General features: G+C 37.4%; 1 protein-coding gene across 1 annotated transcript in view; it reads right to left on the bottom strand.

The window, feature by feature from the left end:
• Positions 1–20020, bottom strand: part of LOC106117050 (adenomatous polyposis coli protein) — a 31948-nt gene that overhangs the window by 5622 nt on the left and 6306 nt on the right. The window contains exons 2-13 of the mRNA XM_013311126.1: positions 10933–11252; positions 5031–6446; positions 2819–4796; positions 2521–2704; positions 2262–2386; positions 1931–2052; positions 1718–1791; positions 1578–1633; positions 1164–1477; positions 458–529; positions 180–259; positions 5–67 (exon numbers count right to left, since the gene is read on the bottom strand). Coding sequence (XP_013166580.1) covers positions 5–67; positions 180–259; positions 458–529; positions 1164–1477; positions 1578–1633; positions 1718–1791; positions 1931–2052; positions 2262–2386; positions 2521–2704; positions 2819–4796; positions 5031–6446; positions 10933–11196 — 4748 coding nt within the window. The 5' untranslated portion in view covers positions 11197–11252. The remainder of the gene's footprint in view (positions 1–4; positions 68–179; positions 260–457; positions 530–1163; positions 1478–1577; positions 1634–1717; positions 1792–1930; positions 2053–2261; positions 2387–2520; positions 2705–2818; positions 4797–5030; positions 6447–10932; positions 11253–20020) is intronic.

Below are 20020 nucleotides of genomic sequence, written 5' to 3'. Positions count from 1 at the left end.
GGGCTTGGGCGGCAGCGGCGGCGCCCGGCAGCTGCTGCTGCGACTCTCGCTGCCACTGCGGCTCTCACTGACCAACAAGGTAAAACATATCATATATACTGGTTCGAGCTAATCATTTCAACTGCCCTTTCATAAAAAATTGAGGTTAATAGAGATTTAAAGTAATGAGATGAACAGACCTGTCCCGCAAGTTGCGAGCGAACTCGTGCGACATCTTGATAGTCTCTGTGGAGGAGCGCAGGTACGGCGGCAGCGACCTCTGCACCAAACACAAAAATAAATGGTATATCCATACAATTATATTCGTGATACATGTACACAATTTTATAAAAAAAAACGCTAGAGATCAACCTATCTGACAAATCAATTTTATCATTAGAATATTCCAATAGATGTCAGCGCTAGTACATAAGTTCTCTCTCAAGTAAATTGTAGATTTATTAAAAAATGTACTCACATAGACATCATCCCTGGAGCTGAATGGATTTGTGGACTGCGCTTCAGATTGTGGACCCTTGTTCTTAACAACCTACAATCAAAATACATACCAATTATAATTTTACGAAAGAAAACTTCGAGGAGATATTTAGCTGACTAGTCTACACCTTTTTTCTTAACAAAGAAATGTTATTTTCGTATTTTTTTCGTTTAATCTTTACAAATAAACAGATAAATAATATGAGACCTTGCGTTTGTAGCAAATAAAATAGCACAAGTGGAAACACATCGCGCACAAACTGGCATATGATATAAGTTGCGTGCTGAACAATGGCGGATGTTGCGTGACTAAACATTTGTATGCAAACGCATTACGCCTTTTTAGACAATCCGCTTTGTTTTTCAAACTATTGTATCGTAATTTGTAGAAACTTGGCTACGCCGCGACTTCCCCTGAATAATTAGGGAAATAATTTAAATATTCAAATGATTAGAGATTTATACAGTTAAATGGAAAACGGAAGATTTCAGTTTAGACAAAAAAAGTCAAGATAAATGCAATTTAAAATCGTGTACCACGATTTGGGTATTGTACAAGAACAAAATGTTTATTGTATGGGTATCCTAATATTCATTTTGTGTTCAGTACTAATATTAAAATTATGTTTATGTACATATAAGAATACAGAAATACATTAAACACTTATATACATAAAAATAGTTACCTGCGCTATGCCTTTCTGTATGCATTCCTCTAACAAGTCACCGGCGTCACTTAAATTGGAACTATCAGAAGTATCGTGATGGTTGTGTTCGGATACTTTATCCTCATGTTCAGGGGGCACGTGTTGCGTGGCGGGGGGCGGCAGTGTGGGGGGCGGCAGTGTGGGCGGCGGCAGTGCGGGGGGTGCGGCGGGCGCGGGGGGCGAGGAGTCAATGGAGAGCACTGATAGGTTGGAGTTGCTGCCCGCCTTTGACAAGATGGCGGGCGTGTCCTCCGTGAAGTACACCTTGCACGTGTCCCCGGGAGTTTGTGTACCTGCGATTAAAATGTATAATAAAATATACGATGCGTGTAAGCAAAATATTATCAAAATGATATAAAATACATGTTTCCTATAGTAATAACGCGAACATACCCTTAATGGAGTCATTGTGAATTCCCGAGACGACTGGCAGCGGTTGAATTTCTTGCCTAAAAAAATTATGTTTGAATGTTAAGAAAGGAATAGTGTTTTATAAAACTAAATTAATTAATTCAAAATGATTTATACGATACCTATTAACATTGGCCTGTAAGGTGGTATGTGGCGGTGATTCCCCCTCTGTGGGCTTCACCATCAGGAGTGACTGCTGAGGAAACACATAATAATTTAATTATTACAACAACTCAATGGTATTCAAGTAACTATAAAGAAAGATCATGGTGTCGTGTCGTGACATGTACAGGTGTAGGGGAGGAGCGGAGCGTGCTGGGGGGTGGGGATGTTACCTTGGGGTCATCGTCAATGGTGAGGCTGCTGAGGCTGGTGCGCGCGGAGAACTGCGCCGGCGTGTGCTCCACTTGGAACCGCGACACGCGCTCCTCGAACACTGACCTCACCACGCATGACTCTGTACACATACAACAAACATACATATAACATACTTATTGAACTAAGATGTCACTAATATTTTGCGAATAAAATTCTTAAGAAACTTATTTTAAAAACTGAAAAACACAACATTTTATTAATTTTGTTAAGTAGAGTAACATTTTGCGAGATTTGTGCCTCTTTATGTTTTAAATTTGACATAAAATATGTATAGTATAGTAAAGGTACCGTTGTGGAGGGGCATCATGTCGGCGTGGTGCGCAGGAGGGGGCGCGGCGGGCGGGGACAGCGGCGCGCTCTGACCCGGCGAGTCGGGGATCTCGCTCGGCGAGATGCAGCCCGACGTCAGCCGGCTGAAACACATAACGTAACATGATAAAACCTAACTAAAACTGTAGAATTATCTCACTTAACAAAGAAGATACTGGCAGTTAGACAGAGACAGAGTACGCAGAGGAAAAAAAAAAACAGTTATGTAGTTACTAACCTGACTTCGGAGACGACAGATCCTTGGTCGTCATGCTGCGAGCACTCGGGCAGGGAGCCGAGCGAGCTGGAGCGCGAGAACATGAGAGGCGTGTCCTCTACGAAGCGGCCCGGCGTGCCCGGAGAGCCCGGTGTGCCCGGACCTGATACCAGCGGAGACCGAGCGAACGTCACCGCTTTGGAACCTGACGGATTGAACGGGTTAAAATGACAATGGATCGTTTATAATTTGCTGAGAAGCAGTATCTAAAAATACATGGCCGTTATAAAATCTTTAATATATTGACGCAATGGTTTACCTTCTTTGTCCTTGCCGGAGGAGCTGCTGGTGCTCTGCTCCTGGGGGCCGGGCTCGACATGCATGGTGGCTAGCGCGTTCCTCTTGGCTAGGCTGTCCTCCTCTGTCGGCTCCCCGAGGCTGCTCAGCGAGCTCACCCGCGAGAAGTACCCGGGCGTGCCCTCGTCGCAGTAGTTCACGGGTTTCTCCGGGCTGATCATTCCCGAGCTGAATTTGGTATCAAATACGCTTCGTTTTTCGGGAATAGGTTCGGCGGAGGTCGGCTGCGGCGTAGATATGGCGCGGTCGTTGTCGTGTCGCGGCGGATCCTCGATGGAACACGTATCCTTCTCGTCCGAGTGGGTCATGACCTCGGGGTTTTCTTTCGCGTTGGGAGTACTCTTCGGTTTCCCCTCTTTTCCGATAACGCGTAGATCTGACATGGATGTGGCTGTCGAGAAAATGATTGGAGTTTCGTATGGAGTGCCCTCGGTGGCGAAGTGTTTAATGGTATCCTCGTGCACGGAGGGTCCGGGCGGCTCGGAGATGTCCGAGCCCGTCTCCGAATGATGTTCGGCGTACCGCAGCGAGTAATCCGTCGGTTGATCTAAATCCGTTTCTTGATAATCGCCGAAGGTGTTGGAATTTTCCTTTTTATACTTCTTAGTGTCGGAGCTCTTGGATTTTTCTTGCGCTGGAGGAGTTTCGGCTTCGTTATTTTTAGTTTCCGAGTACTTTCTGCTATAATCTATGGGTTGGTCGCAGGAATCTTGGTCGACGTCGTAACCAGATTCCGTGTAATTAGTTCTCATGTCCGTGGAACTTCTGGGTGGTGGTATAGGAGGTTGATTGTACCGGAGGTAGGTATTATCTTTGGGTAGCGTCTTCGAAGCCGCCTTAAACGCTTCGCCCGAAGTTTCCATTCTCATTAAGTCTTTGCTCCGCGGCGTGGGCACGGGCACCTTGCCTGTGCGCATGACCCTCTCGAACACGGAGTCGGAGTGTGTGCTTGTGACGGAGTCCTTGCTGTCGGACCTGTTGACGTTGCCAGCACTACCCGTGTTGGATCGTGTCACCAGCGCGCCTTTCAATAGAGTGTTACTGCAACTGAGGTAGCTTGCCAAGTGAGCGCTGTGGCTTAGTGATATCTGCGACGCAAGATTCCCCATGAGCGGGGAACTAGACGTCATTCTATGTCTTTCTAAGTTCATAGCGATCTGTCTTTCTGTCGCCGTGAATAGGTTCTTTTCTTCTCTGTTACTAGTCGAAGGTGAAGTGGCCGGTTCGATGTTGTCGCATGTCTCGGCCAAATTTTGATCCAGCTCTTGCTCTAACGCCTTTTGTTTCCGGGCGCCAAGAGTCGGCAACGCGGGTAAATTCATATTTCTGGCAGTAGTGTCTAGGGTGATTATGTGCGATTTGCCAGGTTTCGAATTGAGAAGATTCTTCAGAGCTGCGCTGGAACCCATCGCAATCATTTTATGTTTGGAATGAATAAGACTCCTGAGCATAGGTACGGCTCCGTGGTCCCAGAGGAATTGTTGGTCTTGCTGGCATCGAGCCGATAGGTTCCACAAGGTACCGCACGAGTTGCTAACGACCGTTAGACTGGGAGACTTGAGGTGCTGCAGTAAGACACTCAAACAATTTCTCTCGCGGAGAATTTGTCTGTAATCTTCGCGGACGGCGATGTGGCTCGACACATTCCTCATTATACCTCCTGCGTTCTCCACAATCGCTAGGGTTTTAGTCGGGGAGTTATAGCTGAGCATATCTACGAGAAAACCTAAGGCTCCGTCGACGGAACATAAAGCGACTTTGTTCATGGAGCAGTGGGCGGTCAGGTTCCAGAGAGCCGAGAGCACGGACTTGAGCGTTGCCTCCTTTTGGCAGGTCATCGCGGCCTTGGTCAGACCCTTTACGGCTCCGACCTCTCTCAACACTTGTTTACTGTTGGTATCTGCTCGCCAAGAGAGGTTTCTCAGTACAGCAGCTGTAACCTGAAAGCAACGAAGTAAAACAATTTAATAACTTTAAAATGCAAAATTTTAAAAATTAATGTTATGCAGGCTCAATTTGCCCAATTTGTCACATAATAAACCACGTCTTATTTGAGATCTTATAACTTCGAGATGAAATAGATAATTTTTGACGTTTAAATTTGAGCCCTGCTTACGAGGACTGTGATTGTTTCCAGTGGTCTAATACACCTACATATACAAATAATAACTTACTTGTCGCATATCATCATTGGGGGATTCCAGTTGTTCAACGAGCGCCAACATGAAATCCTTGAAGGAGCATAACAATGACTTGTTGTTGCCATCTCCGAATGTTAAATTAGTGAGCGTCATTCCGGCATACTTTCTCATGGTGAGACAGGTGTTATCGTCAGTTCTGCTGCCGTGCGCCGCCTGGTCGCCGCTCACCAATGCCGCCAGCGCTTGTAGACCGCCCAGTTGGCACACCACGTGTCTATGTTCTTCATCAAATGATAGCTTCATGAGCGCTGCGACACTTTGACTAGGATGTTTAGTGGCGTCGTCTTCTATTACTTCTTTGCCTTCTTTCCTCGCATCCACCAAGTCTTCTAACACGTAACAATATTCGCGAACTTGTTCGAGCAACCTCCACACTCTCGCTTCTCTTCTGCCCGCTTTGTCGTCAGTTTGTGTATGGATAATGTTTCGCAGTGCCTTGGCGGCTCGGTCGCGAGTCTCTCTTGGTACTTTCGAATGAATTAACTGTACTAGTAAAGGTATGCATCCAGCTTGTCGCATCGCTATACAACTTTCAACAGACCTGCTCATTTCTAGGAGCGGGCCGCTAAGATCTGCATTATTTTCGGGCGACAAGCTGAGTAGGGATATCAAGGAACATACACATTCCATTTTATTTTCTAAATTGGAGGAAGGTCTGGAGCAGTTATTTGAGCCATTACTTGAAAAACTTCTAACACTAGAGGAGTCCTGGCCGGTCCAGACATCCCGTTCCCCGGGCCAGGTACCTCTATAGAGCTGGGAAGCCCGTTTGTCTCTTTCGCTCGATCTGGCCGCGCTTTCTAGACCATAATGCAATGTGGTTCTATAATTTGTCCTATGGGGTCGGTCCTCTTCAGCGGTATACGTGGAAGACTGTGATTTCATGGGTCGTTTTGGCAATGCTCCGGATTTCTTTTGTGCTTGGCCATCGTCACCGTCGATTTCGTCATCTAAAAAGTTTGGATTTGTTATGTCGCTTCGTTCATCAAACTCGTCGGGTGATGGAGAATGGTCCAAAAAATGCGGTTTAGGGATACGGCACTCGATATTTGATCGAGACGGTGGTTGGTAGTCGTCATCTAAAAAATGTGGCCGGCGCGCGAGTGTGTCGGATTCCAGAGTTTCCAGCTCTAACGTGAGATCCCGAGCACGTGTCTTGTCAGTCCCTTTGGAGGGATATTTTGTTATATTTCTAGCTTTAGCGTCATTAGTGTCCGGCAAGCGACGCGCGTCGGGAGATAGCGGGCTGGAGGAGTGCGAGGGGCCTCGAGGGGTCTCGCTCGAAGTGGAAGGTGTGCAGTCTTCACTAGCCGAAGGTCCGGAATCAGTCAATGGGGAGTTCGAAGAATCCATACTGCTCCAAGGATCTACCATTACTTCGTTCTCCAACTGAAACAAGAAAAACTAAATTAAGTAATTCAATAGTGATACGATACAATGTACCGAGCCAAAGGCAAACAAGTTCCAAGCTTGTTCAAAGGAAGTTATTTTTAAGGGCATGTAAATATCCTTAAATTAAGGCAAGTGACATTGAATGAGACGGAGGAATATAGATTATGAATGTGTTGTTGAATTCCGCGAATTATTTAACATGTATTGTGTGTAAAAACATATTAAAATGACTATACTATACTATAATATAACAATTATAATCAAATTAATGAAAACCTAAAGGTTGGAACGCTGTACAACGCTGAAAACTGGAGAAATTGTTATTAAAAACCTATCATTTTTACATTCATTAGTATTATCACGATTATGAGTTAATCGTATCGAATTGGTATTGATTAAAATTGTTTCGGTTAACGTGAATCGAAGTTAAATGTGTAACCAGCGTGGTCAAGGTCATTTGGCAAGAAAGCTGAGACTAGTACGTTATTTGTGGAATTACAACTACTGGTATGTTTTATTGCTGTTAATTTACAGACTGATCAAAATACCGGTTACGATGTTGAAGCCATAAAGGAGATGAGATGGCTAATTTACCCAATTTGCTTTACATTTGCCTTTTCCTTATACTTTTAGATTTCGATGTGAGAATATTGTGTCTATAAAGGAAATATGTCTTTTTTACAAACATGAAAATGTACTACAGACGACGACGACATACGACAGCAGAATCTCTCTGACAACAAATAGAACTCTTAAATAATGATAGAATGCCGTAACCAGTGTTGGTGTCTTGAGCATTTCAAACATTTTGAATTGGAATTTTGTAGCTGGAATGATTCCAAACATTTTCATATTATCTTCGAGAACTTGACATAAATTGTTACAAATTTATTCTAAGGGATGAAAACAAAAAGAAAACAGATTTTTTAACGAAAATTTTGTAAAGATATATTGGCTTTAAGGCGTGAATTCTTTTAGATTTGAAGTTGAGTGATGAGTAATAAGGGGGGGAGGGGAGGCTATAGTGTTTAAACGGTATTATTATAACGCATCAGCAGGCAACCCACGACTGCTCCTAACGGCACTTGAATGCAAATCAGAATGTACGATTTTGTTTAAGTGCAAACAGTGATTCAGATTATTTTGAGAAACTTGGTAGAGGATGTTCTAAGGAAAGGTAATATGTCCACACATTTCATGCCACTACAATTTTAACGATAACTTTTATTTACCTGTATAACGTTTACCAAGTTTACTCGGCAGCACTGGAAGTGTTAGTGTTGTTAGATCATGCAACGCACATAGAATACTAAAGATTTCGATGAAATTAATTAATACTGTGTAATACGATCATGGAACAGTTCAAAAGAAATTCGAGCCGACTGTTGTAATTACTTTACATCTGTGGAATGTACAGATAGAAGCGGTTACTTTATATGCAAAACAAACTTCCGCTTACATAAATTCTATGTAAATAAAACAAAATCTTATGTCTGCATACGTCTTTTTAGACCAATGGATTTTTAACCATATTTTTATGAAATTTTAACATGTTATTTAAGATTTGTGCTCTAAAAATCATTCTCATCTATTTCTTATTCAAGAAAAACAACGATGACAAAAGTCTGTACATCACCTTGTGGACGATTTTTTTCTGAAAAAGTTACAATAACTGATATGCTATTAGCCGCATTTTTCAAACGCTAATGTTAACTTTCTACTGAGTTTTGCGATATAAACTAGATTGTAAGTACAGTCATTAAGGTTGCTGCTCATTTGTCACAGATGACACTATCGTTCCTAACTGTACCGCATCTCTCTAGAGATTATTATCAACGTATTAGAACTATATTAATACCGTGATTATTCAGTTTTTAATTTTATGTACATATTTACCATTAATTTTTTTTACTTCATCTTAATATAGAAAAAAATTAAACGTCATGATGTCATTTATAATTTCAATCATCTCTCCAAGGTTCTATGCAATTTCTTAAAAAATATTGTCGAAATCATAATCAATTCAATTGTGTTACTAGGGAAATAAATAAAATGTTTTTGTCCCATACCCTGGTGTATAAAGAAATGTGTTTACATCAGAAGAAAGATTATCTTCTACCGCGTTCGTATCACGTTACTCTTATACCAACAACGACAATTTATCTCAGTGATGTGACGCATTCTTTTCCTATTGGCAAAGATCCAGTTAATAAGACAAAGGTTATCTTAGGCATTTGAAGACTACAACTAAATATCAATAGAGTTACCCAGATAAATAAAAAGAAATTATTAATTATTATTGATGATTTATAAATTTTTAACAGTGGTAGAGCTCGCTTTAACATCTTCGCACGAATTGGCCCGGCTCGCCCGGTGAAATACCACGACGACACAGAAGACAGGCGTCAAGTGGAAGCAATTCCGCGTTTCGTCTGATGAGTGTGCGTCCCGGAGGCCTAATTTAGTCCTCTTGCCCTTCCTAACCCTTTCTTTTATAAGGAAAGTATGGGAAGTGGAAGTGGACTTTCCGGATGAGAGGATGCATGGGAAAGGAAGATATTTTCTTTCTGTGCATCCTCTCCTCCGTAAATTAAAGGTAGGCAACGCATATGCAATTGCGTATGTCTATGGGCAAATGTCAAGGGTTTAGGTGGCCGCTTGCTCGTTTGCCACCTTATGATATAAAAAAAATACTAAAAATACGGAAACCGATTAGTAAAATCACTTGTAAATTTATAAAAAAATCACTAAAATATTTTTATTCAGTTGGGGAATGAATACAAAAATCTCATATAGCACGTGTCTAGAAAAAATCTATACAGATTCTTCTAAAAAGAACCTTGACATTGCTTTTGTTCAATTAATTAAGCCCAACTTCAATTAACTGTCTTAACAAACCCCTAATAAACAACGTCTTACTAAAGAACTATTTTTTGTTTACTAACAATGTTCTTCAAAATTTTTTCTTAATACTTATCTGTTGTCAAAATATAAATATTCGAACTTTAGTAATAAACAAAATTGTTTTTATTCGATTTATAATTACGATTTTTGTATAACGTAAAAGCAACTTTGGTACCTTGGTATCGACGTCTCTAAGGTCGGAATAATTTTGTCATAGGCAAGTTACACTGTATATTGCACGAGTTGGTACTATAAATTTCTCACTTTCTAAATTAACAAAGTAATAAGTTATTACACTAAAAACGTAACCTGTCTGTACAGAGGGTCCATCGCGAATATTTGCGATATGCGTTTTCATAACGTCATCGCAAAATATGTCAATATTTGTATGAGATTTGACGTTGCACTTCACGCCCGATAGGGGCGCGGTAAGTATCTAATACAAATTTCGTCGATAACGTTACAACGTGCACACACAATTGTACAACGCCCTCTGTATTTGATAGAAAAAATTAATTGTTAAAGTCGCAATGTTTCTTAATTGTCCCTTTCTTAGATAATATTAGCTGTAATAATCTCACAGAATAGATGAATTTAATCGTCATTTACGTACAACAAAGAGTGTCGCATGATGTATTAGCATGTCAATACAATGGCCGGCGACAAACAATACAATGATGTCCGTTACTGTACTGATCAATATACAATGCTCTATCGAAATGCTTAGTTACCCATTACTTCAAGCAATTGATTATATTGAACCGTCAATTTAAAACGTTGAAGGAAATCATTTTGAAATTAAGTTTTATTGAAGATCTATAAAACATTTTTATGTTTCTGTGATTGCTAAGTATACGAAAAATCTTGTAATAGAAGACAAGAACCAGGAGCGTCTCTTTTAAGGCGTTAGCTAAAGTCAGATGAGAGTCATATGCCTAGGAAGCTATGTCTATCAGTAGACACAAGCGAATGATGATGATGATTTTAATTATCTTTTGAATATTTTTGGATAGAAAAAACTTAACCAATATAAATTATTTTCTTTTGGCATCGTGCCAATAGATCTAGCTACACATTGTTGGAGCTGACTCAATACGCATAAAGATTTTTCCAAAGTGCACAAAGTATACTTTGAGATTGGTTTATAATTTGAAAAACGACTCTAAATAAGGAATTTTATATTTGTGCCGAGTTTCTGGCGCTGCGCCAAGAGCTGAGATAATACAATTCTCCAGTTTCAAGATAATTTTCTAGTAGTGAATATATTTTTTTAAATCTCCATTGTCTACGTTATAAGCAAAATTATAAAAGTATATTGACATATAATGCCTCTATAGCTATAGGATAAAATTTTTCTTTTACATAATAAGTTCCTTTATAAATTAGTGATGACACTTTCATTAGCATTGTATGGAAAAACAGTCGCAGAGAAAAATATATTTTTTTAAATAACAAAACATCGTCAGCACTGCATTAAAAATATGAAATAATTTTTACATCACACATGTCGCAACAAATAAATATTAGTAACTACAAAATCACATACCAAATTAAAACAAAGTTGCTTTTTTATACTTACCAAATCTCTATCATGAGATATATTATGGTTTCCGTTTTCCACATCAATACCGGAGTCGTTTGGATCACCTCGTCTGCATCTCGTCACTTCATGGAACACACTGCTTATGCTATTGAAGTTGATCCTAAGATCCGTACTAAAGTCATCGTACAGTTTAAAATGATTCGCATTGAATTCTGTATCGTTATCGAGATAGTCTCTGGTGTTATGTCTGTCAGATGATTTGTTCCGGTACATCACTTTGTAGAAGTCCCGCGCACTCATTTTTTAAACTTTTACGTTTGTATGTTTATGACATTATATAAACTCGTGTTATAAAGCTGTAGGATATAAGATATTGAAGGAATGCTATCATTTATGGCAGTTGCGATAGTTTACTGAAGGTATTGTGTTGGATAGTGTTCCGTGTTTTATCCTAAGCTAGTTTCACACGAATACAGACAGAACAGAAGTCAGTGCAGTACTGCTATTTTTAAAAAAATCACTGTTATGTCTTGACTTGTGCGTTGTCAATGTTCCACCCTCGTGTGAAGCTAGGCATTACATTACATCTGAAATACTAAATTAAACGCTAATAACCTTTACAATAATGATACTACTGCTTTTTTCTTAACCACTGCATTTCATTTAACCATTTATAAATCTCTTGGAAGCAAAAGCTAAAGTTTTAAGTATCGTAAATCTATCGTTGGTTCGCGTAAGACATAAACAAAATAAGAAATATAGTCCACACCTCCCATACCACGAAATAGGTCAGCAATATTCATAACAACAGATTTAGAATCTGTGAGGGCTATAGCTTTTATTAAACAAAGCGATACGATATTGTGAATAAAGTTATTGATAGATCATCTCTTCTATTTTATGAAATGAATTTTATTTGAAGCACAAGCTTTTGCCCGTGACTTCGTCTGCGCAGAATTTATATCAAGGTGAATCGCATCTGTTACTGGAGACTGTGTTTTATCTATGCCAAGTTACATCGAGATTCATTGTGCCGTTCTGGAGATACCTTCTAACAAACATGTATCTATACAAAAATTCGCATTTATAGTAGTATTTAGTAGGAAGTAATATATTCCGATTTTATTTATTGGATCCGATGGAAAGTATATAGTAAAAGTCAAACGCAATGTGACATTTCTAGCCTTTTATAATAATATCATCTTGTTTATATAACTCGAGATAAGAAACGGGTTACTAGCACAAGGTTATGTATGTTTTGGCACGTGTTTTATATAGTAAGAAAATTTTATGCAATTTATAGATTAGATAGGGAAATAACTTGCCTATTCAAATTACGAACAGAAAACAAGTTGATGAAATTAATATTCTATCATAATACAAACAAACGGAACCATCAGTCACATAAACATATGACCGTTACGTTCCTGTTTTTGTTTGTTTTTTTAAAAGCAAAGTTACAAGTCTATTTATTGCTTGCGTATTAATATAGCTCCGGGATCTATAAGGTTATTTCACAGGAGCTGGCCACGCGCCAGAACGTGACCGGAAGATTTTTAAGAGGATTTTTACACCGGCTTCGAACGAGGAAGACTTTTCATTCTAGTTTTGCTGTGCATGAATGAACTCAAAATTTATCAACACATCTCAATTGATGTTTTGCAAAGAATCTGATTTTAGTCTATATTATTGGTAAAAATAACTGGTTGTTTCGTTAAATATTGGAACATGGCATTAGTTTACTTCTGTAAAGCACAAGTGTTACCGATACATTCCAAAATATACAAGGCTTGAGCACTATTTGCTGCATGGAAACCGGATGTTAACAAATAGAATTAATAGGAATGATCACGTGGTAATATATCGCAGCCGGCAAACCAACATTTTAATGCTATCAACATCTTACTGCCCTATTTCTATCCGCCTTGTGTTGGTAATAACACAATATGTGTTGCGATATACATCTTTAAATTCTTATGATCTAAGTCACTCAGAAACTAGTAAAGTTCCAAATTCTTGAACGTCCTACTTGAATTTCGCATGCCAGCATATCTTATTAAAATGGGAAAGCACGCGCGTCTTTTGGTACAAGCAACGTTAGTATACGTTACTGGATCGACTTCAGTATTTCGTGGTACACTAAAACATCAATAACTATATGATTATCAGAGTACCGGTCCTCGGCAAGTAGCTGTCGTATGGACAGCCCTTGACCGAGATGTGGCGCTTATCCCCCCACCCGTCTGTTACCTCCTCCCGTGTTCTAAGGCTTCCGAGTCTCATATGTTTCATTTGCTGTAATTTTTTACGAAACTTCATTCATATATTTAATGTCTTGCAAAACAGGTTTATTGTTGAATATATAAACTGATTTAGAGGAATTCAACAAACTTTAGCAATAACGTCAAATAAAATGATTTGAAAATTTATCTAATACATCTTAAAATAATTTTGAAAGTGATGACATACTGTCACATATCAAATTTAGTTAATTCAGAAGCATAAAGCTTCAATTCAAGTTCACAAAGACACAGTAGTAGCACATGGGGTAAACAAAATGAACAAATGATTACAAGTCAATGAACCGCATTACATAAACGAAAGCACGAAGGGGTCGATGCGCCTCGGACAACCTGAGAACGACAGCTGATGTTAAGCATGCACAAAGCAACAACAAAAGCTGTCCGAAAAAGGAATATGCACGTTCAAATGATAAATACCAAGATCAAGAAGCATTAGCAAGTACCCGTAACCAACGATTCGTAAATATAGACCAAGGGAGTATGAATATATGAAGGTAGAAGATGCAGAAAAGAGATAGTTCTTCATACAACAGAACTCTGTGGTTTTTACATTATCGAGACATTTTCATTGTTGTTATCATTGGGAGAACAGAGATAACAAGTTTTAATTCAAGTATTTCGTCAGTGAAACTTCACATATCTCAGTTTTCGTATCTTTACTTTATTTTAACGAGACGTGAGTCACAATAAAAAATATTTATATTTAAACTCAACAAATTAATGTCGAGGTCACAAAGAGAGGTCTTCTCTACTAATTGTATTTTGTCTGAGTCATAGCGTTGTTTGTGTACGTCTTCATTGTTTTTTAAACGCTATATTATTTTATTCAATGTAAGCTCCGCTCATGTTAGGTTAATTTGTATTTTTTATTAAGTCTCTGTTTATTTTACGACAGACTTCTAAGAAAATTTTCAACCGAAAACATATATTTTGATATTGGTATATATGAATTTCACCAAATGAGTTCCCCTCGAAAATAAATCGTCCCCTTTCGAGACAAATTTCGTTCTTATCACGTTGGTATAAGGTTGACTGTTAGTTTTGTCCTATGGCTTCGAATCTGAGACGCGACGTAGTGTCACTCGACATGCGACAGTTGGGATGACAGAACCCGGTCGCCGGGAGGAAGCAGGGTTAAAAATAGAATGACTGTTTTTACAAACGTGGCGTATATTAGTTACGAGGGGGCGTCACAAGTTTAGGGTTACGTTAAAGGTTATGAAATGATACACGTGATTTTGTTAACAATCATGTTAATTACGTAAATTGCTGCAGCCGTAAAAGTCAATACGGAATATTTAATTTAGATTCAATTGAAGAAAACACAACAATTAGATACAAACGTCTTATAAATCTTAAGTTCAGAAAGTCTTCAAAAGTAATAACTTTGGAATGTTAAGACAAATTTCTCGTTCAAGTAAACAATGGGGGTAAATAAAACAAACCGCATGAATGGTCAGAGAACCACAGGCCGTGCCGGCGCCGGCGCAGCCACTTCGCTGTCAGCCTACTCTCCAGCCATTAAACAAGAAAGCAGTCCAGCAGTGAAAGTGCACTCGGAATTCTGCTGTAATTGGAGTGAGACCGCACTCGCTCAGGGGTGGCTGATCTTAGTCACCAACTATGGCATTTATACTAAAAAAAATGTCATCAACTTTTACTTACAATGACATCAACGTCAAAAGACTAAAGCAAACTACAGCCCTAAACAATCTATTAAATTAACAAGACCATGCAAAATGTCATGTGATCAGTTCTACGCAATTTGGACTTAATATTTTGTTTAGTCTAGACCCATAGAATCATTGGGGTTCCAAAGTACTATGAAGTACATATTTCTTATTACCTCTTACAATATGACGGTGGTAAATAAGATTATTTAGTTGTAATAAACTATTACAAAACACATTACGTAATAACGGCCATGTGTTTCGTCTAAATATAATTAGGTATTCACTCATGGTGTTAAACGATACGAGCAAAGTGAATACAACAGAAATATAATGATTACTTGTGAGTGATAAGGTTAAATAATTTCATTGTAGAATCCGTAATTATATTTTGTCTGCATCAAATACCTAAATCAAATGTGAATTTTACCGCCTTTCAAATGTTTTATGGATTGGTCTTATATAGACTTTAATAGAAAAATTGAATTTTAAATACATTAATCTTAATAGTAAATCCATACATTTATTAGTACATTACCATGTATTATATGATACACGTGTTCTATACGTAACAACTACAAACGGTAACAGCTAGAAAAATTAGCGAACCAAATCATAAATCCCAGTCAAGAAAGTATGTGCGAGAGTGAAAGTTTTGTTGGATTAACAACAGCATTAAGCGTTAGAATTAAAGATGAGATTATTTTAAAACCAGATGTAATATAAGGCGAAGATGATGTAAAGGCAACAGAAACGGTATAAAATACTTCTATTATTTTTTTTCAATCACATTAAGATTTTTTCTGCACAGCACCTGTGTATAATTTGACAAAACATTAATTATTAAAAAAACGACAAAACGTCTCGTTGAAAAATTGCATGTTACTAATGTTGCCAACATATTATGCCTATATCGATTCAATATAATCACTTATATATAAGCTTTGGATAGCCTGAATAAAATTCTAGGAAAGGCAACGGGTCAATATGACGCTGCATTGCGGTGTGCGCCAGTTTCACACAACGCAACCGTATACAAAACCTAAAAAAAACATATAAATACTATATTCCGGATAGGACCAACATATTGGTAAAAACAGGAATGCTGTACAAATTGAATAATAATTAATAAACTTATAATATATTACTTTAATAATTAACTTATATTTTTTTAGACCAAAACATCTTTTGGGGTCTAAAAGAGCGTCACTAATATAAAGTATGCAAATATATTTAAAACTGTGTTGAATGTGCCAAAGACGAGATATATCCTTGAATATTAAAACAACAAGAAGAGAGATTAAACAATTGAAAGTCAAATAATTCATATAATAATGTTAATCGCAAGTTAAATAAAAATAATATTACATCATTGTCATAAAATTAGTTTGTACATCAGCGGAATTGATACTAAAATAAGATATTCATCAAGGTTTCTGCGGATTTGCCAACAACAACGGATGTTAAAACTTAAAAGACATTAATCGACTTACGATAAATATACCGACGTCCGATTCCCAGGATGTTATGCTTTAATGAAATTGACGTAATGACTATAAAATTACAAAATTCGCAACGCAAATAAATCTTTCTCACCAAGATTTTCCACAATATTTCTAAAAATTAAATCATCTATATATTTTTGTACCGCTTTTGATATGGAAACGCAATTTGGGACTAACATTTTAAGTTTAAAGAAATACTTCAGTGAAGGTAAAATGTCAGAATAATCTATATCTTATATGAAGTCGTGTTGTGTATGAAGTTACACTATTTATAACTCAAGAACGGCTTAACCGATATGGCTGAAAACTGTTGATGAGGTAGCTTAGAGCCATGAGACTGACATAGGATTCTATTTATTATTATTTTTTTCGAATTTATGTTTTGAAGAGCTTCTTTTTATTTAACTTACTAATATTATAAATGCGAATGTTTAGATAGATGTGATGTGGATAGATAGATGGTTGGGCTACACTAATTAAGTTTTTATATATCCACCGGACGGAGTCGCGGGCGACAGCTAATATTAAATAAATGACTAACCTAGATAAACTCTTAGATCACAATTAATTGCAATATATAGAACAAAGTTCATACGACAAAAACTCAAATGAACTCATAGTAGTTTGTGCATTAATTGAAACAAATGATCTAGAAACTGTACCCGAGCGTATCTCTATCGGGTTACAACACACAATGAAGCCGACGCCTATAAACAATACATCTTACACAATAATGAGATGTTACCGCATAACGATGTAATGTTGAACAGTATCAAAAAAGAAACAATAGGCTCATGCAAACTGGTTGCCAGATCTAAGTATTGATCTCATGTTGTTTTTGCTAATTATGACAGATGACGAGAAATATTGCAGAATAAATTACGTATTAAGTAGTCTATCTATATGACTTTTAAACTATTGTTTTTCTATTGAAACCGATAAAGAAGTAATCTTACAAGTACAAGTAGACAAGTAGGGCTAGACATTAAATTATACGAAATACAAATCACTATGGCATGGTACAAATGAATAAACAAATTTAGAAGGTATTTATCGAAAGTGAAAACGTAACGTAATATGATTACAGTATAAAAGCAAGGCGTTGTGCGTAGTGCAAGTTTGTAAATTGTTATGGAATACATTACTGCTACTAATTACCGTCTACTTGTGGAAAGTGAGAGTGACTCGGATGCTCCCACGGATTCTTTTGTGCGAACGACGGAACTATGTCGCTACTGATAAATTAAACTGTAATGGGAATTGAAATTGGCTTGGTGGTAAATAATTATCAGTTACGTATTCAAAAACATGAAAGAACACTATACTTTACGACTTTAAACGAAAACGACGGAAGAGAAAGAATGGAACTAGATGCATATATGCATTTGTAAATGACTAACTAGTCTTGAAAATGTTTACGTTACCTTAGTAGTATATTAATAGAAGTGTGTACTCCACAGTGCCTATTTCTTATAAGCTGCTAAGCTAAATCAAAGAGAACTTAAGGAACTTATTCCTTATGTTCTCTTTGATAGTGTTAAATGTGTTGGGTCTGCATCAAGCTAATTTCCGTTGTAGTGACAGGGGAAGCAATTAACAACATCCGAGGGGCCGAGGTCGGGTAAGGTGGAGTGGCTCACATAATGGCGCTGTGCAATCATGATGATGAAGCGTGAAGGTTTGAAGGAAACGTTGGCCTGGATTGCACGCTATCGGAAATATACCTTAGATCGTTCGGATCGATAAAATTGAGTTAGTTAGTTATTCAAGATAGAATAGAATATTTGTATAATATATTTCGTACAATTAAAAAAATAATCTGTCACACAATCACACAATGAGCGAGCTTCACTTTAGTCCAACGCGTTTGCAATAATAATTAGCGACACGTCACTCAACCAAATATAGTGGTAGATTTGAGTTATGTGCATTATAGTGTGGTGTAGCCACGCGTCACATATATTAGAGTACATACTTAAAATTGATGATTTGAATTGGTCTGAATGTGGACGAGAGTTATATACACATCTATGATCGGCTGGTTTGAAACTCTTAATTGTCAGCATTGGACTATTAATGACTGAAACGACGCTATAGACTTGGACAAAAATAGCAAATGTTTAGAATTAACAGATCAGAATTGTCCCCTGAAACTATCTGTACATCTTGGATTACTATCGATTCGATGTTGTTAACTGCGCGTGGGTTACTTACGATCGATTTAGAGGACATAATATGCTAAGAAGTTCCGTAGGTGTTGTGGTAACAAGCACGGCTAAAATAGACTTGGTCGCCCACTGCGGTCGTGACGGAAGGTCGCCAAGTTGCTTTTCTGCCGTTTACAGACCAAAACATTTTGAATTCAAAAACAGTACTTAATGCTTCGAGGAAATTCAATGCAATCAAAACATGTAGAATGTTCTCGAACTTAAAAATTCAATTTTCCTTAACTACATTAAAGTATTCAGTTTATTCGCGTAACTTTCTCAAGGTGCACAAGTTGTCTGTTTATGGTCATCGTGGACCAAGGTCTGAGGGTCACGGTACCTTTGTATAAGGGCGTACGGCGGCCTATTTCACCTTACATATTATTTACATCATATTCCAAATTGTTTACAAACTGGTGGAATGAAATTCATAAGAGAATAGAACTTCTGTCGGACTTAGTTTCAATTTGATTCCTAAATTACTTTTCGCAAGGTCTGAGATTGGATTACATAGAAATAAATTGTAAAATAAATCTCTGTCGTCTAGACTACAAAGTATAAAAACAATCACTTCTGGAGAAAGTTAGATCACAAAGAAAGATAGATGATTAAACTTCCAGCTTTATAATATTTAGTGACATGAAAAAGTGGTCATCAGGCGGCGTTTCTAATACAGATCGCTTTTGTACCGTTTCACTTTGTTATCTCGGAGTTTATCGCGGTATTTGCTAGAGATAACTTTATGATTTCTCTTATTTTTTAAATTATTATCTCAATATAATTTTTTAATTGAATCTATTAATTTTTGATTGAGAGAAAGCTCAATCGTATATATCTTTAATTAAAATAATTAATCTACCTCTCGATATAAAAGTTATTAAAAATGTTTCGTGCATAATTTAAAGCGTGTCCATAAAATCAAAAGCGACACGAACTAAAATACAATAATTATTTTTCAGGTTAATTCAACTCCGTAATATAATCTCTTAAAGAATCACAACTTTCATCTGAACCCAGTGATCTTTATCGTAACTTTACCAATATTAGAAAATATTTTGCAATAACAATAACTCATTATACGAATTGTGAAAGTAAATGTTCATTTCCCATATCTGTATTACGTTTATTAACACGTTCCGTGCCTGTACGACCTTTACGATGTCTTCTTGTAGGCCACATACATTTTATTGGAATCGTTTGGACTTCCGCGGCATCGAAAGTGTTAAAATGTGTTTAACATGCTATATGAACATAGAATATTTATGCTGCATACAATTAACGTTAGTTTCATAAACTGATGTTAAATAACCTAAAATATTTTATAATATTGCACAAAATAAATTATATAATTATTACAGCAACAAGAATTGTCGAGAAAGCACTTTATTGTTTGCGTTAAAATTAATTAAAAATTTGTAAAAAAAAACTATCGCTTACAT

Source organism: Papilio xuthus, unplaced genomic scaffold, assembly GCF_000836235.2.
Source record: "Papilio xuthus unplaced genomic scaffold, Pxut_1.1 DF829567.1, whole genome shotgun sequence".
In the NCBI taxonomy this organism is placed as follows: Eukaryota; Metazoa; Arthropoda; class Insecta; order Lepidoptera; family Papilionidae; genus Papilio; species Papilio xuthus.
This window is presented reverse-complemented; position numbering and strand designations above follow the sequence as displayed.